Source organism: Polypterus senegalus, chromosome 14 (genome assembly GCF_016835505.1).
Source record: "Polypterus senegalus isolate Bchr_013 chromosome 14, ASM1683550v1, whole genome shotgun sequence".
NCBI classification, from domain to species: Eukaryota; Metazoa; Chordata; class Cladistia; order Polypteriformes; family Polypteridae; genus Polypterus; species Polypterus senegalus.
This window is the reverse complement of record NC_053167.1, coordinates 23356895-23381894: the sequence shown is the minus strand read 5'-3', so window position 1 is coordinate 23381894 and position 25000 is coordinate 23356895. Positions and strand designations below refer to the sequence as shown.

Here is a 25000-nt window from a genome sequence, read left to right as displayed (position 1 = left end):
TATGTACTGCGTGATTACGGGAGGCGTGATGATGTCACACGAAACTCCGCCCCACGGCGTTGAAGCTCATCTCCATTACAGTAAATGGAAAAACTGCTTCCAGTTATGACCATTACGCGTAGAATTTCGATATAAAACCTGCCCAACTTTTGTAAGGAAGCTGTAAGGAATGAACCTGCCAAATTTCAGCCTTCCACCCACACGGGAAGTTGGAGAATTAGTGATGAGTCAGTGAGTGAGTGAGTCAGTGAGTGAGTGAGTGTGGGCTTTGCCTTTTATTAGTATAGATATATTTACACACACACACACAAACATATATATACATATCTATACATACGTATACACATAAATATACACACATACTGTACATATATACATACATACATATATATATATCTACATATATACACACAAATACATATATATATATATATATATACATACACACACATATATAAACATATATACATATACATACATATCTACATATATACACACACAGCTATTTCGTATCAGTGCAAATACATTTATATATATATACCCGCGTATCGCAGTTTAGAAGTAGAAGTTATGAAAAAAAAAAGGGAACATTTTAAAAATAACGTAACATGATTGTCAATATACAGTAATTGTTTTGTGAGTGTTATTGAATGTTGCTGTCATCAAGGATTTGATTATCATTATTTGTTTCGATCAGGGTCGATTTATGCGATGTGTTGTGTTCAAGTTACATTCGTGTTTGTCAATCGTTGTAAAGATAAGAGGTTTCATTCATCGATTAGTTTCTTACTGCATCAATAAACAGCTCGTCTTCCTGACATCTGAGATGTGACAAACTGCATGCACAGGTTTTTTTTTTTACACTGTCTTCCTTTAGCAGGACATTCACTTTTTCCACCGTGTGCTTTGTTTCCGCAGTAGCTGCACTTATGAATATGATTGTATGTATCAGACGCTTCATATTTTTTTGCTGCCTTCTCAATTGTGTAATTCAGTTTTTGTTCAGCACTCTTTAGAACTGTTGCTTTTTGTCTGTGCACTGCGTCAATTCACGTGAGCCGCTTGGTGTTCTTGTATCGAAGGTTCCCAGCTGTGCTGGTGCCATCTCGTGTAATGTCAGCTAAGACCCGGCACTTAAAAGTTTCTCTCGCAGTTTCAATGAGTTTGCGCCAAACACCACCCTGACCCTCTCATCTTCCTCTGCATAAGCACAGTCTTTCACCCGTGAATATTTACCGGCAGTGTTTGTATTGGTTTGCCGCTGATGGATGGCCTGATATGGGCAGGCACTAAATTGCAAACGCTAGTGGCAGCCTGTCTATGAACTTAATTTAATATAAACTTACGGTTCACGGCGTGCTTTGTTTCCGCAGTAGCTGTACTTGTGAATATGCTTGTATGCATCATTTGCTTCATAATGTTTTTCTGCCTTCTCAATTGTGAAATGGCGTTTTGTGCTCATCGCTGTTTGGAGTTCTTCCTTGTTCTCTACGTACTTACATAGGAGGCGTGATGATATCACACGAAACTCCGCCCCCCACGGCCATCTCCAACTCAACTCCATTACATTATATGGAGAAAAATAGCTTTCTGTTATGACCCTTACGCGTAGAATTTCGAATTGAAACCTGCCCAACTTTTGTAAGTAAGCTGTAAGGAATAAGCCTGCCAAATTTCAGCCTTCTACCTACACGGGAAGTTGGAGAGTGAGGGAAGGAGGGTGGGAGGGCTTTGCCTTTTATTAGTATAGAGATATATAAATATATATATATGGTACCACAGTTAACAGTTTTGACAGAACTGTCTGTAGACCTCAGAGACAATCTGGGGAAGGTTACAGAAAAATTTCTGCTGCTTTGAAGGTCCCAATGAGCACAGTGGCCTCCATCATCCGTAAGTGTATTAGAAGTTCGAATCCACCAAGGCTATTCCTAGAGCTGGCCGGCCATCTAAACTGAGCGATCGGGGGAGAAGGGCCTTAGGGAGGTAACTAAGAACCTGATGGTCACTCTGTCAGAGCTCCAGATGTCCTCTGTGGAGAGAGGAGAACCTTCCAGAAGGACAACCATCTCTGCGGCAATCCACCAATCAGGCCTGTATGGTAGAGTGGCCAGACGGAAGCCAGTAAAAGGCACATGGCAGCCCACCTGGAGTTTGCCAAAAATCACCTGAAGGACTCTCAGACCATGAGAAACAAAATTCTCTGGTCTGATGAGACAAAGATTGAACTCTTTGGTGTGAATGCCAGACATCACGTTTGGAGGAAACGATGCACCGCTCATCACCAAACCAATACCATCTCTACAGTGAAGCATGGTGGTGGCAGCATCATGCTGTGGGGATGTTTTTCAGCGGCAGGAACTGGGCGACAAGTCAGGATAAAGAGAAAGATGACTGCAGCAATGTACAGAGACATCCTGGATGAAAACCTTCTCCAGAGCACTCTTGACCTCCGACTTGGGCGACGGTTCATCTTTCAGCAGGACAATGACCCTAAGCACACAGCCAAGATATCAAATTAGTGGCTTCAGGACAACTCTGTGAATGTCCTTGAGTGGCACATCCAGAGCCCAGACTTGAATCCGATTAAACATCTCTGGAGAGATCTTAAAATGGCTGTGCATCAACGCTTCCCATCCAACCTGATGGAGCTTGAGAGGTGCTGCCAAGAGGAATGGGCGAAACTGGCCAAGGATAGGTCTGCCAAGCTTGTGGCATCATATTCAAATAGACTTGAGGCTGTAATTGCTGCCAAAGGTTAATCGACAAAGTATTGAGCAAAGGCTGTGAATACTTATGTACATGTGATTTCTCAGTTTTCTTATTTTTAATAAATTTGCAAGAACCTCAAGTAAATTTTTTTCATGTTGTCATTAATGGGGTATTGTGTGTAGAATTCTAAGGAAAAAAATTAATTTAATCCATTTTTGGAATAAGGCTGTAACATAACAAAATGTGGAAAAAGTGATGCGCTGTGCATACTTTCCGGATGCACTGTATATATAATATAGAGAGAGAAATTTTATACAGATATATAGATATATATTTATTCATAGCATTCGTAGTCCTGATCTGATTGCATGGGTGGTTACCTACCAGGTAACGCATGTGGTTGGTCTGCTAGTCGGCAAACATCCGCCTCTCCTTTTCAGTTATTTTGGCTCATCAGGCGTATACACTCTTCTGCACCCCTCGCAGGGATCGAACCTCGGACATCAGAGACGAAGCCCCTTTACGCTGCGCCACGGCATGTGGTTCGTTTATTTGCAGCCTGGAGATCGGTGTAATTACATTCATTGCATTCGTTGTGTAAGTCCCAATCTGATTGTATGGGTGGTTACCTACCAGGTCTACCAGTCGGCAAACATCCGCTATGCCCTTTCAGTTGCGAAGCAGATATATATATATATATATATATATATATATATATATATATATATATATATAAAAAGCGTTTCCAGTAAATTTGCGAGAGGGAATTGGATGCCCTCCAGTGAGAGTCCAGAGCATGTTTAGCCAGTGTGGTATCTTAATATAATCTCTGTTGGAGGGATGCAATTGAAATACAAGAGTAATTTAGCAGGAGATAAATAATTGTGGAGGAAGTAGTAATGCCCACATTGGGTGAAACAGACTTGGCAATGTAGGTTTAGTTCCTAAAGTTAAAGGGGCAGTTCAAGAACATATTTAGAAAAGTGCCATAAGCATTTCAGGAGCAAAACTAATGAAGGGGGGCTTAGAGAGAGGCACATTAAAAAGCACCCAATGGGAGTAACATAGTCTGATATTTGGAGTTCTGTGTGCTGGCGGCTGGGAGTTTATTGAACTGGAGGTAATGTTTCCAAAGAATGCATTCTATGTATGGGGAGGACTCAGGGTGGGAAATGACCCTATCCAAATAAAATATATAGGAATTTGTTTGTGCATGATTTGCATAAAGCTGTGTCTAAAGTAGATACATGTTTCCTAACAAAGGTAAAGGATCTGTGATCTAAATATGGCATGCTTTGGTGTCTGACCTTTTTTCAAGCCAAGACAATTGTCGAGTATTGCTTCTGTGTCTTGCAATTACACAAACACTGTAAAATAGTTTATACATGTCATTCTTGAGACCGATATTCAGGTGGGTAGCACAGCTTGTAGCTAAATAAAGTGATATCAATTATTGGATTTGAAGTAACGGAATCTACATAGCTGAAGGTTTTGTATGGAAGATTGTTAAAGATAATCTTGCAGAGACAGTTCAGCATAACAGGATAATTCATTTAATTTTATAACAAGATAGAACTTTATGGGAATTGTACAGAACAATTGCATTTTTAGCATTTTGCATTTTTCCCCGGCGGGGAGAAACTTACTAATTCCCACAATGCTGTGTTTTTAAATTTTATTTTCAATATGGTGGATGTGCCTTTCTGGACACATCTTCAGCCTCACAGTCTGTGTCCCATCCAAAAAATGTCCATCACTTGTGAACTTTAAATTCATATTTAAGTTTGTGACAAACACTTAATTCAGACAACCCATTTAGACCTGAGGTTTGTTCTGGGTGATTGCAGGATGAAACTTTTAGAAAGCAAATAAGAGGTTTCACCTTTTTTTTTTTTTAAATTAATTCACAAAAAAGTTCTATGACTGTGCACAGTTTTGTTGTGTGTGGTTGTTGGGTCACACCATACTTGAAAGTCCTATGTGCTATAGAGTGTTTTGGATGCATTTGTAAAAATGTAACAGAAATACTATTATACTGTTGAATTACATTTGAAAGCGTTTTATTGGAACCTTACTGGCATTTGGTTTTATCAAACATTTTACATTGCCAATGCATCCAGTGTCTTGGACATTTGGTTACAGGTATAATTGGAGAAAATTTTACTAAAAATACACCGGAGTAAAGTAGTCATAGTGTGTATGACCTTAACTTTATAGCATCTGTTGACTCTGTTACTCAGTTTTGTGCTCTACCTATTGAAAATTTGTTGGAAAGAATGACAATTACACAGTTTAAGAATTCCAATAAGAATAAAATTAGCAACAGTGAATTTAAAAGTCATTAACTTCAGTTACCATGCATTCTGTCTTACTCTTTATTCACTACATCTCTGTTATAGTGCAAGTATGAAAGAGAATCATTTTCAGCTTTGAATGTTTGTAAAATTGTTCTTTAAAAATGTACATTAACTTCATGAGATCCATAGGAAAATTTTGTTAGCAAAGATATGTCCTTGCATCAACTGGTTAGTTTTGAGCGTGTGTGGTGCTTAAAGCAGTTTTTGCCTACCAAGTCCAAAGAGGACAAGTTAGCAATATACATGTATGAAAATTCAAGGAGAAATAACTGACAAATGCACAATTATTTGGGCTTGCTTTCATTTATTGAAGCAAATGCATGCTGACGTAAAAGGCACTGTGTATCAATGTGTTGGTAAGAAATAACTTAAGATGTGGCACACAGCAAATAAGAGATAAACAATGGCAGCAAGCTATCACATTAGCTTCATCTTTCTTCTGCTTTTCGGGATAATTTCAGCACCTCAATACATATGGCCATGTAGATGATCCTCAGGAAATAGCAAGAAAATGTTTCGGGACACCTCACATACTCTCTTGTGCTGGTCTTGTTACAGTAGCTGCTCTTTATATTGCAGATGTTTGCTGTACAGTTTTCATTGCTTCACTTGCCAGATTAGTTTGAGGAGGGGCAATGTTAAATATATAAGAGATAGAGGTTGGGGTGGGGTGTGCTCTTTTCCTATGTTTGGAAGAATAAGACAGGAAAACACTACTGTGTTGTTTTCCTGTTTGATCTAAATGTGCAAGGGTTTTCAAGTTTAATTTCAATAAGGTTTCATTCGAAGGATGTCTGAACTTCATCCTTTCTTAATCCTTCACTGAACTTTCTTTTGGCTCTATACATCTATCCATCTTTTTCTGTTTAAATGCGAGTATGACAGTTTGGTAGAATTAAAGCACATTTATTATTGATGTACTGAATTTAACAGCCTGAAAGAAATGAAACTGGATGATTCCTTAATTTTTTTTTTTTAAGCTTCAAAACTTTATATTAATTAGGACTTAAATTATGCCTGCCTAGAACAATGCTGAAACTGAATATAGTGACCCTCTCCCAGGAGGTTATACCAGAAGATATGTAAAATAACCAAAAACAAATTCTGTATGAAACAAAAAAAGCTGTAAAGTTGTCCGAATACTTTTAGCTTATTGCTTCCACTGTAAGAAATATTAAGATATGGAAGCTAAGACAAACTGTTGATGCTTGGGCAAGGTTTGGGACACCCAGAAAAATAGAACTTTGAAGGACACATTTGCTAAGTCAGTTATTTTTTCAAATCATTCTGTTTATCAATTTACCATATGAATTTCTGTTTTAAAGTGAAGCATATTTTATATAAAAAAAAACAAAAAAAAAAAACACTTAAACTTATGGATACAGGAGTCCCATTGTGAGAAAAGCTGTAAAACTTCCCAAGTAACATCCATTTTCTTTTTTATAATATATATATATAATATAATATATAATATAATAATATATAATATAAATATTATCGAGTTTTGATCTGAGACTTGAGATTATACACCTATTACAAAATGGTGTATCCATGTATTTTTAAGAATGGATAAAAAGTAAAAAAAATTGTTGTGAGCCATTGTTAAAGAAGACTGGCTGTGTGCTTCCCTTGGCTGCTTGTCTACCCCTTCTGAGCTAGGGATTAGAATTTGCTTTGGAAAGTCATTCCCAAGCATCATTATTGTCATTGAATGTTGATACCCGAGTTATAAATTGTTGTCTCTGTTTTCTGGACTAAATGATAATAACTGAAAGCAGTTGTACTTAAGATTGCTTATATTCTTTAGCTATACAGACGCTTGTTTCCTTATTTTGCAAAAGTACCGTCTGCTGCTGCTGTACTAATGCTACACACGTGTTCTTTTAGTGAGAGTTATGAGCATACACATAGCATGCATTCAAGAGACAGCAGCTGAACAAAGGTTATAGGCATCCATCCGTCGATCTGTCCAGCTTCCTAACCTGCTTATCCAGTGCAGGGTAACTGGGCAGCTGAGACTATCCCAGCAAGCATCAGACACAAGGCAAGAATAATCCTGGACAGGGCACTACTTCATTGCAGGATGAACTCAAACACACTAGGACCAGTGTAGTAATGCTAATTCACCTACTGTAAGTATAATCAGTTTGAAGTTTATTTAACTCTTTGAGGGCTGAATATGTTTTCCCAAATAGGCCACTTTTCTAAAAGGTACACACAGCAATGGTTTGACACAGAAATCAATATAAAACATATGTTGCTGCATGCCGTGGCAAAAAGTTCATCAGGAATGCGTACCAAGCTGGCTTCCATGCTGTCTTTGCAGGACAGAGGCAGCAGCAGTCGTAGTGCATTACAATTCCTGGTTTGTACCTCTTGTCATTTTAAATGGTGGTCCTCCCGGGCGAACGTTGCCATAGGCTTAGCAACTATGTGAAAATGTTCAGCACCATGATCAGCTGGGGACTGATCAGCTGATGCTGGTGCTTTACATTTGTTTTTGATCATTTGTAACAAAATCTGAGTCCTACAAAGTCAGAGTCATTGATAATATGAAAAACATCCTCCACTGAGTATTTTGCTTTATGCATTTGCTTTGATCCCTTGCCAGATTTTGATGCCATTTTTGCTGTTTGCTCCTTGCTACTCACACAAGCACAATGAATCTCGGTCAAACTAATGAAGTTAACTTTACTTCTAGCAAAAAGAGTCCAACTAAAACATAACGGTGGATTTTATTACTGTTTACAGTTGATTACCACCGTCAATCCCCCTTTTTGACAAAAGTCAACATCCACCATGATCAGTACACATGTTTTTAGCATTGACAGAGTAGTTGTGCAGAGTTGTCATTCCTCTTCACAGCACCTGGATCTGCATGGAATTTGCATGTTCCCCTCCAAGTATTTATGGATTGATTGGTATCAGTGGGTGTCACTCAGAAATGTTGCTCTCAGTTTATCTCTTGTCATATGAGTGACTTATCCTGCATTAAAACATTCAATAATTGGATTATACCCCTCTAATCTGCACACACTGCCCTTTTCATTTTCTGGTTACTTTTTTTATGAATTGTGCATACTAAAGACATGCCATGAAAAGTTTGACATGTAGGTGGCCTGGCTGTTTCAAAAATCTATGGCCCTTATTAAAAAGTAGAATGCCGTGTAATCAGTTAAAATGTATTGTACAAAGTACAATGTAACTCATGCTCATTTTGCTATTCTGCCACTTGTGGTGGATGTTACTCTGTTGGCTGTTTTAAAATGACACAAAATGTAACTGGTGAAAAGTAGGTTCCCTTTAGGGGAAAAAAAAAATTCTCAATTGTGTGTGCATCTGTCTATTATTACAAGCCATGGCAGAACATAATTACTGAAGAAACTATTGTACAAACAAAAGTAGGATATTAAACAGAATATAGCTTGGTGAAGAAGGTATGGGGCTGTTGCAACTCCACTCACCACACTTGCTGCAAGAAGGTAACCTGTGTTTTAACTCTAGAAATAGTACCAAAACTCTGATTTAAATTTATTTTTTCCACTTTTGTTGTCACAGGCATGCCTTGGAAACATGAAAGGGACATTTCCTTAAACCGACACCTTTTGTTCTTTCTTGGTGGACATTTTCAGTAAGCTTTAAGGCTTTCTTTCACAGTGGGACCTAGGCATCCATTAGCTCCATTATAAAAACATAAGGGCAGGTTAGTTATTTTATAAAATGTTTAAAATATGCTTCACTTTATAATGAGATTCCATGTGCCAAATAAATATATTCCATGATTGTAAAGAAATAATTTTGACTTGAAAACTATCCAGCTTATCCTTTAAGAAATATTAAGTGGAAATTAGTGTGGTGGTTCACAGTACAAAGGTTATGTGCAAGGAGGAGCTGTTACAAGAAACATTTTCTATTGTGTCAACACAGTGACCTAAGTATTTTAAACATTGCTTAGATAAGCCAGAAACCTTTTTGGAACAGATTGGTATGGATTGCTGTTACTTTGAGGGGAAAAAGTGAAGTATTTGAAGCAAAAATAAAATAAAATTCTAAACACATTTCTTGTAGCCATTGGTGGGAAACCTTGTGTGAGTGGAATGCAGAATAAATTGGAACCAAATACTAACAAATCCTAGATGCAAATGACCTAGAGTCAGTGTAGAAATTTATGATGATGATGAGGTTAGATATTTTAGCCAGTCATCAAAAACATCTACCAAATTCAACCATTAATTACAGACATGCAGTAAGGGTTTGTTTTCCATACATTCCTCAAACTTGAAATTTGCGACGAGATATAAAAATACAGTTTGTGCAAGACAACCTGTGTACACCACCAGTGTCATGGGTAGTGGGGCTGTATAACACAATGCATTTAATTGAATTGAAGATTTGTGCTTTTAAAGAATTAGTTTAAGTTTGGTAATTCTCCACTCAAAGCCATGAGTAGCAGTTAGCAATTTAGCATAAGTTCGAAAAATTGCCTTCATAGTAAATTCATTTAAAGGAAAAATCCTTAAGTCATAAGTTGGGTGTTTTTTAAGTCAGTTTTTTTACATTTGTGGCTTACATTCATTTAACTACGGAAACTAGCTGAATTATTACAAACCTGTTTTTTAAAGCAGTCTGTCATTCCCTTCACTGCAGTTCATCTCTCTTTACATGATAACCTTTTGTTCCTAGGTGTTTTACTTGTTGCTAAAATCTTGAGTGACACAGTTGCACCTGTATTTTGTTAGTGATTTGAAAACTCGGGTTATACTTTTTTAATACATAGAATTTCAATTTTTACCATCAGTATGTCAGAATGTAAAAATAATTAAACTTGTTTCTGAACCTTGCCTATATGAGCCAGAATTTACTGATAAGCAGTGGCAACAGATCAAAGATGAGGGAAACAGAAATGGAGAGAAAAAAAGAGGACCATTTACAGGTTTTAGAAAATGTAAATTATTGCCTGTGAATGACAAATGCCTGTGCTGTAGAAGGTGGGAATAACTGCTTGGAAATTAGGCATATTTAGTAACTACATCACACATAGTTTTCCAGTTTTGTAACTCAAGATTTTTTTGTTCTTTTTTTCTAGCCATAGTTTTTTTTTCCTTTTTTCTTCAGTCAAAGTACAAAACAGTGAAATACATAGACACTGTGTATCTATTCAATTTTGAGATACCAATCTTAAGTTTTTGAAACTAATTTTTATTTTCTGTTATTAAACACAATGAGGTGATCAGATCTGAAAAGAACAAATAGACAGCTTTCAGTGGATAATTTTGTTTGTTGATTAGTTGCAGGAGCCCATTGTTTAGCTGTGATTCACCACTGCTCACATCTAATTGCTATAGGCCATTACTTTGTAGTATTAGGATTATTAGAAAGAAACTATAGACACTTTGTAATTTTTATTTTCACATATCGGATATTTGCATTTCAGATATATTTTAGCTGAAAAATAATTTTACAGTAACTTTGAAATTTTTATTTTACTCAATTATTTGTAATATTATGCCTGTATAGCACTTTATATGAGCTGCTGTTTACATTAAAAATTTCACCTACTCTTCTTATTTTCATCACATCCATCTCTCTCAAAAAAGTACGTCTGTCATAAATATGCACCTGGACCATGGAAGGTATTTCTTCTGAATTTGTGTACATATTTTAATAATAATAATTAATAATTTATTACATTTATATAGCGCTTTTCAAGGCACTCAAAGCGCTTTACATACAAGGGGGGGGATCTCCTCAACCACCACCAGTGTGCAGCATCCACCTGGATGATGCGACGGCAGCCATAGTGCGCCAGAACGCCCACCACACACCAGCTTACTGGTGGAGAGGAGACAGAGTGATGAAGCCAATCAGTGTATGGGGATGATTAGGAGGCCATGGCGGTCAGAGGCCAATGGGCAAATCTGGCCAGGATGCGGGTAACCCCTACTCTTTCCGAAAGACATCCTGGGATTTTTAATGACCACAGAGAGTCAGGACCTCGGTTTAATGTCTCATCCGAAAGACGGTGCTTTTTTTTTTTTAACAGTATAGCGTCCCCATCACTATACTGGGGCATTAGGACCCACACAGACCACAGGGTGAGCACCCCCTGCTGGCCTCACTAACACCTCTTCCAGCAGCAACCTAGTTTTTCCCAGAAGGTCTCCCATTCAGGTACTGACCAGGCTCAACCCTGCTTTGCTTCCGTGGGCAAACAGTCTAGGGCTACAGGGTGATATGGCTGCTGGTTAGTTTTTAGACTTTTGACAAGTTAAGAAAATGAGAAACAACTTTTAAGTGACTGGGGAGAATTTTATTTTACCATTTAATGTGTCTTGGTCAAATGAATGTATGCCACAATCGTTAAAAACTTGAATTTAAGACTTGATTTTAAAATATGCTTGACATTGTACCAGGAGGTGGCCTATTTATAGGTCTTTTCCATTTAATTTTTTTTAATTTACTTTAGTATTTGGGGGAAAAACTACTAGTTTGTTCAAAAGCAGTTCTGTTTATAAATTCTGAGAAGAATAAATATGGCTGTTCTTGTTTTCTTCATTTTAACTGAAAATTTTAATCAGCTGGATCCTTTGGCTTAATGAAAGGAAACACTGCAGGAAACCAAGAATGATAAATGTTAAATGCATTTCAAACAAAGGAAAAGGAAGTGACTTCATTAAATGCATTAAGGTACTGGTAGAAATCCTACGCTTTTAGAAATATAAATACCCTGCAGGGAAAATAATATAGCCTAATTATGAAACGGTTACAATCGAAAGATGAAGGTTATTGATTCATTCCCCAATATTAGACCTGGTAGCAATGTTAAAGTTCTGGGCAAACTGGTTTAATTTGCTGTTACATTTTACCACTCATCTCTCTCAGCTCCAGAGTCATGGGTTTTAATATTGGTTCAAATGCTATTGATGTGAAGTTTGTGAACTACCCTCATGTCTTCTTGGTTTTTCCTCTCTCGCCTCAGATACAAGAAAGATTAATTAACAACCTTAAAATCATCTAATTTGAATGAATAGGGGTATTTGCCGTTCTATTGACTATAAAGAACCCATTCAATTTCTTAATTTATTGCCTTTAGATAGAAAGGTTATATTTTATGTGCAAAGTAAGTTGATGTCATTTATTGATAAACATAGTGTGTTTAATAAAGCAGTACATTGTGGAGTTGCACCAGTAACAAGGTTTTTCGATTACTTTTATTTTCGCATTTAGATGGCATCTGTTGTGCAAACACAGTTTTGTTTTTTTTCAAATTCTAAAAATATGGTTGAACTATTTGAAAATCTCAAGTACGCTATAAAGATAAGCAGAGTTTGAGGACATTTATTTTTTTAGTTTGGAGATGCTGTAATATGAATTAAAGGCCAAATTTCATCAAAATCACTTATTTTGTCAAATAAAAGTAAAAGTGTGAATAGCACTTGTCAAGTGTTATATTCTTATAATTTATTATTCATTTTGCAAAGCACATTCCAATCACAAAGTGAATTTGAGACAAACTAAAATATAAGTCAGCAATTATCCAAATAATATTACTAATGTAATCGTTTTCACAACTGCCTCAATGTTTCCAAAGTGCCCGCTTTCATTCCGTCGAAAAATGCTTCCTTTAACATACATGGAAGCACAATGAAGCAGTGCATGGCCACTGCTAGTTCTAATTGGGTTTATCAGTTTCTTTCTTTGGTGGTCATCTTGCACACTTTAAGTGTATCTGCAGATATTTTGCAAACAATGTAACATTATACATTCTCCAAATTTGTTTTTTTGGACTTTATTGCCTGATTTTTAATTTGGCTTATTTTGTGAAACTTTACATGCTTGATGTGAAAGTAATAACCTTGCTTATTAATAATCGTAATAATACATTTTATTTATATAGTGCCTTTCCTGTGCTTAAGTCACTTAAAAAATTGAGAATTTGTCACACTGATACTCTTACTTCCAAAGCTGAGTAGGACAGTGTATTCCTGAACAGATGCTGCCCCGTGAGTTTTTCATTCACAGCCTGGCAGTGGCAATGACCTGATCCGCAATGTAAATATTTCTGCCGCCCCACAGTGTCATTTTCTTCATAAACTCTTGTGGTAACCGGAATGTGTTAAACGGAGTGGTATATTGTATCATTGGCTATGTTACATCTCCCAGCTGGGAACGACTTTTGTGTTTTCTGAGTGTGCGGTATCAAACCTTGAAGCAGTTGCATGCTATAAGAGTGTAGATATTTTATAATTGTAATATCTTCCATTTTCATTGTGGTACAGAATACATGGAACAGGATAGTTGTCAGGGGTAAAAAAAGGACTTCCTTTATTTCTGATTCATTCTGCCCCTATGCAGCATAGCAAACTTTAAACCATGGAAACAATAAAGGAAACACCATATCTTTTATCAAATCACAGATACTGTTGATCGAATATTAAATTTATCATTTAATAAACACAGGAAATATTCCATTTAGTTTTGGAATGCTGTAACCAAAGAAACCCCAGACAAAAGCACATCACTATTATTCTAGTACTGGGTGTTGTGAAGCTGACGAGAAATTTGCCCAAGCCTACTTTGCATCTTTTAATGAATATTGGCATTTATCCTTTTGCTCAACCTACTTAACCAGACGTTTAGGGTTGCAGGGAGCCGATTCATTCCTGTCCAGTACCAGTCACCAATTAACATAATACATATCTATAGATTCTTTAGATAAACTGGAGAGTACTGAAGCATGGTGGCATGGAGAGGACTTTTATAATGTGCACAGGCAGTGTGTAGGCTGAAATGCAAATCCATTATCCTGGAGGTGTGTGACAGTGGCACTAACCACTGCACTTTTGTGGTGTTGAATTTCAGTCATAGTTGGGTGTTAGCAGTATTTTCAAGGAGGATGAGTTTGTGGTGAGGTTCAGGACACCTAGATTTACAGAGTATACGGTTCAAAAGAAAGTAAACTAGCAGTAGAATAGAAGCAGTTACTTGGCACTGTGTTCAGCAGAGACAATATTGTTGTTATAAATGCTATATTTTACTTTTTTTTTTTTCTCTAGTGGGATCTTAGGGTGGTTAAGCAATATACTTATTGGTAAGAACAGTTTCACTCTGGGTGTGTCTTATGTGTTAGTAGCAATGAATTAAACTCTGTAAATTTTGAAGATATGCATCCTTTAGTGGAGTTTGCTTATTAAGCTGATAAAATATCTTTTAACAGGTATAAACATGTTTGCATGACAAATCATTTCTACCATGTTACCAGTTTGCTTATGCCTCAGGCACAATCAAGGAGTCAGTTGCTTCATGTTCAGACAATGTTAGACATTTCAGTGTGTATCCGTCCCAAAACTTTAGGCAGTCCATAAAGAATCTTACTGGGTGTGACTTGGCTTTAAGAATAATAAATGTGTGGCTGATTATGGGCTTGTCTGTGGTACAAACTCCAATGGCCTAAATAGCACTTTTTATTAGTTGCTAAAATATGTCATATTGTATATTCTCAGTTTATGATGACTTCAGAATAATATCGTAATCTGTATGTAAAATGCAAGGCGATACCAGCCCCTGGCTGCTGCTGATTATTTAAAAAAAAAAAAACTTGAAAAGTTTGACTAATAAATATTTAGTAACTATATTATGCAAATGAGACTAGGGGACTGTGTTTCTGATACTGATGTGAGTGACACTGGAATACAACAAGGAACAGTGCTGTCCCCTTTTCTCTGTAAAAAACACTCTGCACACCTCTGATTACAAATATAACATGAGGTCATGTCACTTGCTTAAATTCTTAGATGATTATTCACTTGTGGGGTGTATTGATAAAGAAGATGACATAGAGTTGTAGGAATCAGGTACTGAAGTTTTTTTGGTGGAAAGAGAACTGTCTGCTTCTTAATATAACCAAAATGAATGAACTAGTTATTGACTTTCGCTGCACCAAAGAGCCTCTGTGTCTGGTCTCTATTCAAGGAGTTAAAGTAGAGGTCCTACATGTGCTTGTGGATCCACATTAATGACAGGTTGGACTGGTCTCAGAAAAAAGAGGAACTATGTAAGAATGGCCAGAGCAGGCCCTTTTCCTTAGGAGACTGTGTTACTTTAGTGTTGGAAGTGACATCCTTCACATCTTCCTAAATCTGTGATAGCCAATGTGTTTGTCTATGCTGTTGTGTACTGGGCTGGTAACATCACTTCTAGAGAGGCTCAACAAGCAAATTAAAAGCTAATTGATCATTTTCTTGTACTGTCAGAGGAGCTTTGTAAACTACACATTTCAGTGGTGGCAGTTTCTGAAGTGTGCGGACCTGGGACTGGCCAGATCTCTGTAGATGGGTACTCCTTTTATTGGTGTGGTCGCTCTGATGGCTGTCATATTCTGGGAGTAGCTATTGCAGATCGGTTCCTTCCAGTGGTGTCCGATATTGCTCCTTTCAGCAAGAGTATTATGAGACTCAGTTTAAGGCACTCTGTGGGTGCCTTTTCTGTTGTCTCAGTGTATGCATTGATCATGGAGAGTGATGTCTTGATGGAGACATTTTATTTGAAACTTTGCTCTGTGGTTGATGGGTGCCTGTGACCGCTGGCACTGAAAGAGCTGGCTATGAGAATTGTGTTGGCCCGCATGGGTCTGGTGACCATGGTGAAAGTGGCTCCACGTTCATTGACTTTGCAAAAGGTCAGGGGGTATGGATGGCTGGATCTTAGTTCCAGTGCCCTGAATTGCATCGTTGGACTTGGTACTCCAATACTGGTGGTGTGGTGAAGGAGACTGATGACATCTTTCTGGGCAGACACTGCAAGGTCTACAGAAGTGCCCAGATTGTGAATTCTGACTTGTTGCTGATGTGAATCAACTTAGGTGCAGTAGGCTACCACCTACTAGGAAAATGTGGCTGGGCCAGGCTGTTTCTAATGAGTTTGCATGAAGACTTGGGTGTGACTGCTGATTTTAATGTGATGTGGGTGAGCTTCCATAACAAGACCCATAAGGATGCTGAGGGTTGTGTTGGTGTTGCCAGTGTTTCCAGAAGGGGGTGTAACATTTCGCAAGGCACCCTGGATATCATTGATAGGAGTCACAGTGCATGGCTTGATGGCAACCTTGATCTGTACTGGGAACTGAGAAGAACTGTTGTGAGGGCTCTTAGGGCAGATAAGGAGGCATTTGTTAGATAAATCTATGAGTAAGTGACACACCATCTATAGTGTAATGACCCAGGTTGTGCTTACAGAGGAAATGAAGTATTGCACACATCTGAATCTGTACCTCGGAGAGTTGCAGTCAGGGCTGGTGGTGGAACGGTCCTTATGAATGACATTACAGTTGTGACCCACTGGGCTGGCTGCTTTAAGCAGCTGTTTAAAGCTGATCCTCTGGCTAGTACGTTGAACATCTCTGTGTCCATGGTTTTTGAGGTTGATCTTCCGGTCTTACTGAGATTGCACAGTTGGTGAACTAGCTGCAGGGATTCGTGGTATCCAGGGTGAACTTCCCCAGGCTGGTGGTAAGGAAGTCCTCCGTGCATTGCAAGAAGAAATGTTTGCTTCTATTTGGAAGACAGGCGTCATCCCAGGTGACTGGAAAACAGGACTTGTAATTAATATCTGGAAAGGGAAGGGGAATTGCCTGTATTGTGGCCACTACAGGGGTATAACACTGCTGTCAGTGCCAGGTAAGGTCCTTGCCAGGGCCATCCTCAATAGGATCTTTGATCACTTGCTCACCTACTAGCGACCGGAGCAGTGTGGCTTTACACCTAAGGCCGGAGTTGTAGATAGATAGATAGATAGATACTTTATTAATCCCAAGGGGAAATTCACATAATCCAGCAGCAGTATACTGATACAAAGAAAGAATATTAAATTAAATAGTAACAAAAATGAAAAGAATTAAAATAAAATTAATGTCCACATTTACTCCCCCGGGTGGAATTGAAGAGTCGCATAGTGTGGGGGAGGAACGATCTCTTTAGTCTGTCAGTGGAACAGGACAGTGACAAAAGTCTGTCACTGAAGCTACTCCTCTGCCTGGAGATGACACTGTTAAGTGGATGCAGTGGATTCTTCATGATTGACAGGAGTTTGCTTAGTGCCTGTCGCTCTGCCACAGATGTTAAACTGTCCAACTTTAATCCTACAATGGAGCCTGCCTTCTTACCAAGTTTGTCCAGGCGTGAGGCGTCTTTCATCTTTATGCTGCCACCCCAGCACACCACCGCGTAGAAGAGGGCACTCGCCACAACCGTCTGGTAGAACATCTGCAGCATCTTACTGCAGATGTTGAAGGATGCCAACCTTCTCAGAAAGTATATTCTGCTCTGAGCTTTCTTACATAGAGCATCAGTATTGGCAGTCCAGTCCAATTTGTCATCCAATATACTTCACGCGACGCGACGCATGCTGCAGCGGACGCTCCTTCTACGCAAGTGTTGTAGTGTTCATACTTGCGTGCGTACTTTACGTGAATCTGGAGGAATCCACCAGGTGGCAGTGCGAGATATCACGGTGAGAACAGGTTCGGCTTCTCTGTGTTGTGAATTACCTAGAACACTCATTAAATTCTGATGACACTTTACCGCAATATCTCTGAAAAGGATGTTTATTGATTAAATCCATCAATCCAGGGATGTGTCCATTCCAGCAAGCATTGGGCACGAGTGAGAAACAGTCCCTTGAAGAGGCCGCAGCTCATCGCAAGGTGAATACAAGCACTCGCATACACTAGCGTCATTTTGGCGGCCCAAATCTGCATATCTTTGGAAGGAAACCGGAGCACAGTGTGGAATACAAGCAGGAAATACCAGCAACATAACTCCCTGCGAGAGAGCAGTGCTATCGCTCCACCACCGTGACACCCCCATGTGTGTAATTATTAACAGTATTCATTATTTAAACGAAATTATATGTAAAATGTAACATACACACTTAAATGCATTTCATCATGAAAGTGGTATCAAGTACAAATCTAAAGATTCTAAATGTGCAGAGAGTTGGAATATCATACATTTAATTTGTTTTGTGTGGTGATCTATTGCTGCTTGCCGCTTCTGTCAGGTCCAAGAAGCTTGTAGCGATTAAAAACTGGGATGACGTTTACGATGGTTTACATTAATGATAAAGTAAACTACGAGGTTAAAGTGGGCATTTCGAGATTATAGCCGAAATTTCCACTTTAATCACAAAATACATGTTTTCACCATGTCCTTTATTTTTTTCTCAGTGGCTCAAATATAATAGATAGATACTTTATTAATCCCAAGGGGAAATTCACAGCTATACATTATGTTGCTGCGGTTAAGTTGCAAAAATAAAAAAATAGACGGCACAAAAGATTGTATGTGAGACTTTTAAAATGTATCGTGTCATTACGTTTGGGAATATGCAACGCTTGGATATAAAAGCACCACGAATACATCTGTATGTCGGCATTTTGCTTCACCACATCGAAGCATTCATCCCGTAGAATCTGCATAGAGGCTTTCTGTCACATGTAGATAGTAAACAGAGACACTGACGTCACGTTCCGACTTTTAGCACACTGCGTCCCCCGACTTTTGCTGGTACTGCAACTCGCGCACGCTAATTTCTGAGGACCTGCTCAGAGGACATGTGAAATGAACGTTGGGAATGCGTGGCAGCCATGATGCGGGCGCGTACACGTTCTCAGCGTGAAGTATAAATTGGCCCTAAGAAGTCTACCATTGACCGCATCCTGGTACTGAGTGTTCTCATGGATTGCAAACGCAAATATCGGCAGAGTTTCTTTGCAGCCTTTGTTGTTTTTTGTAAAGAGTTTCACTCATTTGATTGAGCTGCCCTGTGGCCGTGGGACTTTGAGACTTTGTGGGATCCCCCAAAGTTGCTGAATATCATGGCCGGCCTGTACACTGGTACTGTTTTTGCTGTGCAGAGTTGAGGCAGTAACTCTTGTGTTTTTCCTAGTTGATTCTGGGGTTTGTCAGGAGTGTGTTCTTGCTCCTACTCTCTTCAGTGCCTATGGACTGGGTGTTGGGCAGGGTCGTGAGGTCCAGAAGCTGTGGGGCATCTACTGGTGAAGAAAGATTCACTGATCTTGACTTTGCCAATTAATGCTCCGATCTTCACAGAGTAACTGGAGGTTCTGATCAGCGCTCTCGAGAGACTGAGTAAGGAGTGTTGAGTGTCTGGGCCTCCGAGTGTCCTGGGTAAAAATCAAGATTCAGGCCTTTTGATGACCTGTTGGGCACAGCCATCGGTAGTGTCTCTGTCTGCAGAGAGAATGTCAACCTTGTTGAGAGGTTTACTTACCCCAGCCGCGACATTCATGTCTCTTGTGACTCTTCCTGTGAAGTCAGTATATGAATTGGATTGAGTATGAAGGATTGTCGTGATGTCGCTGGAAAGTAGTGTGTGGCACTCCCAGTATCTTGCAAAAGGATGAAGTTCCAGATCTTTAGAGTCCTGGTGCTTTCTCTTTTGTTGTTATGGTAATGAAACATGGATGCTATCCTGTGACCTGAAACAAAGACTGGACTCCTTCGGTACAGTGCGTCTTCGGTGAATCCTTGAGTACCGCTGGTTTGACTTTGTGTCGAACGAGCATTTGCTCAAAGTGTCTCAAATGAGACACATGACCTGCACTGTGAGGGAGTGTCAGTTTCATAATTATGGCCTTGTGGCACAATTCCCAGAGGGTGATTTGTTGAGGACCCGAGTGGCTGGACCAGGCCAAGGGGACACCCACATAACACCTGGCTGTGTCAGATAGATGGTAATGTGTGGGGGTGGGACTACACAGCATGTGTGTCTGGGGGGTTGCCATCTAGTGCATCCTACCCAAACTGACCTGACTGGATTGATCCTTATTAAAGAAGTCAGGAAGGTGATCTATGAAGTTTAGAGTTGGATGGCAATTGAAGTTGGTTTACGTCTATAAATGTTATTCTGGTTAAATGTTGTGGTTTCTGACACAGCAGCATCAAATATTTACATTTTTCAGCTGTCCCACTAGACATTACATAAATATCCTCAGTCACATCTCCTTGTATTAGTGGGAGTGGGAGGACTAAGTACACTCAAAACTATCTTGCACGTCTGTTGTTTTGTTTGAGTGTTTACAAAACTGTTTTCCATTTGTCTAGTTGTTATCACGTAGCAAGACGTGACGTGACTACTGTCTGTACTGAAAATTCCTTCTTATCTAATGCATTGACATATGAAATGCTTGCAGGATTCCCAGTGGCTGCTATAGTTTTTTAATATTACAATTTCCACTGAAACTGAAGTATTTGCCGCTGCATGCAAACTTAAGTGCTTGAAGCTGAAAACCCTTGCAACTATTAATGCTCTGGCTGATAATTATCCTTTCTGAATCTAGATACAGAGTATAACCTTTGACTGAAATCTGAGATACTTTTCATGAGATTTTTTCAGTGCAGTGTATGAAGGATAGAGCTTAAGGACTGTAGAGTTCTGTTTCTGCAGCATCACAGCTGAAGGATCAACCGGAATTTAAACACAGTAAGCTTTGTTTTGGGCAGAGGCTCACAAAATGGAACAATAAAACATGTTCTTCTTGCTTGGTGCAGTATTCCAGTGGGGTAGGAGTAATAGGATCTAATCAGCTGTTTCATTCAGTAGTTTTAGTGATAAAAAGCATAACAAATATATGATTTTTTTTTTATTACTTTCTCAGCCAGTAATAATCATTCCCAATCCTACTCTTATTTCAACTGATGATTGTATTATTTGCATCACATGTTGTGATTTTGAACACTTGCTCACTTGTGCATTTCTTTTATTTATATAGGGGCAACAAAAGAAATTGGTTCAGCTCTAACTCGAATGTGCATGAGGCATCGAAGCATAGAATCTAAACTGAAGCTTTTCACAAGGTGAGTAAACACCAACTTTATCGAAGTTCATAGGATTATTTCAGTGTATCTGTAAGGCATCTATAAATGACTTTAAGGGGTGGGGGTTAAGTGGGGGTTAAGTTGTTTTCATCCTATTTGTTTTTTTTTGTAAAAAAATGATTTATTTGTATGGAATGATTACAATAAAATTAATAAAATTAAAAAAAAAAAAAGATCTTATAATACAGCCTTGCAATTCATGTCTGTTTCACATCTGGCAGCAAAATTGTAGACAGAAGTTCTGTAATAAAGCTTCTGAAAATCAAAACATTATTTTGGACCCCAGAGCAAGCTTTGAACATTTTTCAGATATCCTCAAAACTATGGTTAAGATACCAGTGCTTTGAGGAGGTGGCGCATATCCATGGCATCTTAACTTCTGTTGCAGCATACCTACATGTCTAGTCAGATAGGGAGTCATAATCTTCAGGGCAACCATTTGGGAGTTTGGATATTCTTTAAATGCTTTAAATGTGCATGTCAACTGCTAGAGGGAATGAGGCAACAGTTGTCTCTGTTAACTGTGTGGTATGTTCCAGCACAAGGCATGTCATTCACTGCCATCTAAAGATGAAATAGGTTGCAGCTGTTCATGTTTGAGTCTGGAAACACAGGTGTCTCTATTTTGCCTATATATCTGGGAGTAGTGGAGTTGGGGGTGCTGAGCCACCTTACCATAGACTTTTTATACTGTGCAAATTGTATCCATTTTTAAATGCTTGTGTTTGCTGAGCAGGCAAAGGGGCGATAAGCAAGCAAATCTCTTATGCATTGACCTGTGATCCCAAAATTGGATTCTTTTTCAGTACTACAGTCTTATAAAGATTGTTAATTTACTAGAAAATTGACATTAATGTAGATATATTAATATACTACAAAGATTTCCATTTATACTAAATGGATTTCTTTTTAAAATGATATTTAACGTTTTTGTGTATACCACCTGACACCAATTCTTGGTACTGTCAAGCTTCACTCGTGTGGATGTTGGTTTTGCCACATTTAGTAGATATGTGGCTTGCTATATATTAAGCTGGGAGCCCCTCATAGAAGTTGGGTGATATGGCCAAAAATAATCGTCACAAAATTATAGCTGTACAAGTTAATAATGCTTTATCTCTTTTAATAGGTTATTTTAGTTTAGTTACAGTGACAGAGAATGAATAAAAATTCGGAAGGTTTCAAGGCTTGATTTTTATTGTATTGTATTTTAAACTAAGGGACACATGAATAAATAAAACTGAAATCTAGAGTTATAGTATTCAAATGCTAAAATCTTTATCCTTAATTTAGTACTTATTCTTAGCATTTCCTGTAAAATATGGAGGAGTATTTTGGATAAAAAATACATAACAAAATAATGTGTACCTAAATAATGAAATGTCATTACATAAATTTTGGTGAATATTTTTATTTATTAATTTCTTCATTAGTTTCAGTGACACAGGACACACAACGTGAAATACACCTTAAATTGTTTTCACTTGATAAAATTGAGATGATGAAACAGAAATAAATCAGGAAGGAAATAGCAACAAAAAACACATTACATGACATTTAATTATTTTTGGTCAAATATATACACTCAAGGTGGGTTGGCACCCTGCCCAGGATTGGTTCCTGCCTTGTGCCCTGTGTTAGCTGGGATTGGCTCCGGCAGACGCCCGTGACCCTGTATTTGGATTCAGCGGGTTAGAAAATGGATGGATGGATATATACACTCACTTAAAGGATTATTAGGAACACCTGTTCAATTTTTTTTATACAGGCATATGTGTGTAAATGTATGTATGTATAAATATGTTTTTTTTTTACATTTCTTTTGTTTTTCCATTTGGAGCAGAGGCAGGTGAAGTGACTTGCTCATGGTCAGACAGTAGCGGAATTGTAGTGGAATTTGAACCCACAACCTCAGGGTTTGAAGTCCAAAGCCTTAAACACTAAACCTTGTTGCATACGTATATTAGTGTGTGTATAATTATTACACTTGTACATATTTTTTAACATATAACTATATGTGTGTGTGTTAATATATATTCAATAAGTACACAGTACTGTGCAAAAAGCCTTAGGCACTTTAGGTTATTTACAAAAATTTATCTTAGATGGTTATTTTATGTCTTCTGAATTACTGTGTAAGTAGAAAAGACTATTTTTAGTATTCCTTAAATTAAGAAACTAACACAGTAATAGACCACTTTCTAGTTACAAAAACGAGAGAGACCTTTGTAGCCATACAACCCTGTTGCTAAAATAACAAAGAGGTGCTAATGATCAATGACATAATATGTAACTGAAACAGGAACAGCTGTGCAGAGGGAATAAAACTGGACAAAGACCACAGTGCTAAAAAGTTGGTTACAGTAGATATGGCTGTTTAACCTGCATTTTTATGCCATGGCTTAGTGACAGGGCACAAAGAGTTCATCCTGTGTCATCAGGATATATTCCAAGCAGCAATTTTATGGCATTTGGGTGTTTCCAGATGTGCTGTGCAAGATTTTTTACAACACAACAAACAGGCAAGACTGAGGTCCAGAAACCTTTGTCAGCAATGGAAAGTGAGTGTAGCAAATGAGAAAAGCCATTAATTAGAGGGGGAAATAAATCCAAAGCCCTCATCTATACATGAAAACACAAGGACTGGGTGTAGAAAATTAGAAGCAAGGTGGTCTGTACTTTTAATTGAAAATTAGAAATGTAGTTAGGTTGGATAATGGATAATGGATGGATGGATGGCTGTTAACAGCGCAAGTAGTTGTCCACCAAAGGGCTGGATAGCAGTACATGAATGAATGGATTCAGGCAGCAGTGAAGTGTGATGAAAGTTCCCTCTAGATTTGGAACTTCATTTCCAAAAATCGTTGGTAATTTATTCAAAATTGATGGTCCTGTCATTGCTGAGAAGTACTTGCATATTCTTAATCTGTCTGGCAGTACCATCACAGAGGTGCCTGATCAGTACCAACTTCCCAAATACACAGTCTAAATCTTAGAAAAAATGTCTGCATTAAAAAAAGGAACAGGGACTTTTGCAGCAAATGGTATGGCCCTCAGAGACATCTGGTCTCAGCCTTATCATGCCAGACTGGATTACTTGTAGGGACAGAAATGAAATAATACAATCAAAGACTACAGTGGAACTTTGGCATGTTCTTCAAGAAGCCTAGAATAAACAACCATACAAGAACCTTTAATAAATTAGAGCACAGTACAGTAGACCAAAGAGATTTGTTGTTAAGAATTATCACACCAAATATTTAATTTTCTGTTCAATTTTCAATTCATTTCTTTTTATTTCTATTCAGTGCATTTTCTATGGCGCTTATTGATTAATAAATGCTTCCCATTGCATTATTTTTACAGCGTTTTCATGTTATAGCTTTTTTTTTTTTTTTGTACAAATGCCCACTTTCTCACACATATTTAAATATATTTGCTGGTTCTGATTGATTAAATTAAAAGATATTGGCCAAAAACACCAGTAGCAGGACAGTTACTTTTGTTAACGGTTTATCAAACCTTTACTCACCTTTTTTGCTGCTCTCATTTTTCTGTCGCTCATTGCACCACACCATGAATTGAAAAGTGTAAGAATATGGACATTGAGACAATATTCAGCTGTGGCTGAAGTTGTACCTGGGTTAGTTAAGTGTATGCTGGATCTTCAGCTAAAAGAGTGTTGTAAGCATTGTAACAGCTATAGAATTCAAAACTTAACACCCATAAAAATAACGAAAGCAAAGCTGGTGTGTGGTAGGCACCTTCCATTGTTTTTAAGAGAGCAAATCAGCTGTCATTTGCCATTTGTTTGCGGTGATATTTAACAGTCTTAGCATTGTTTTAAGTCAGCATTTTGGCAGCTCTGGTCTAAGACATCATTCAAGTACAGATTAAACAAATATTCACAACAAACATGTTAATCATAAGTAACGTATGACATTTTTTAAAGAGTGTAAAATTTATTTGCCAGGATAATACCATGCAATAGTGGTTTCTGTCAAAGGTTTTGTTGGATTTATGAAGCACTTGGGT

At 38.1% G+C, this 25000-nt stretch overlaps 1 protein-coding gene across 2 annotated transcripts in view; it reads left to right on the top strand.

Moving 5' to 3' along the window:
* The window catches only part of mtss1 (MTSS I-BAR domain containing 1), a 228949-nt gene that overhangs the window by 72355 nt on the left and 131594 nt on the right, over nucleotides 1-25000 (top strand). For both annotated transcript variants that reach the window (XM_039735777.1, XM_039735776.1), the window contains exon 4: nucleotides 20860-20944. In XM_039735777.1, coding sequence (XP_039591711.1) covers nucleotides 20860-20944 — 85 coding nt within the window. The remainder of the gene's footprint in view (nucleotides 1-20859; nucleotides 20945-25000) is intronic.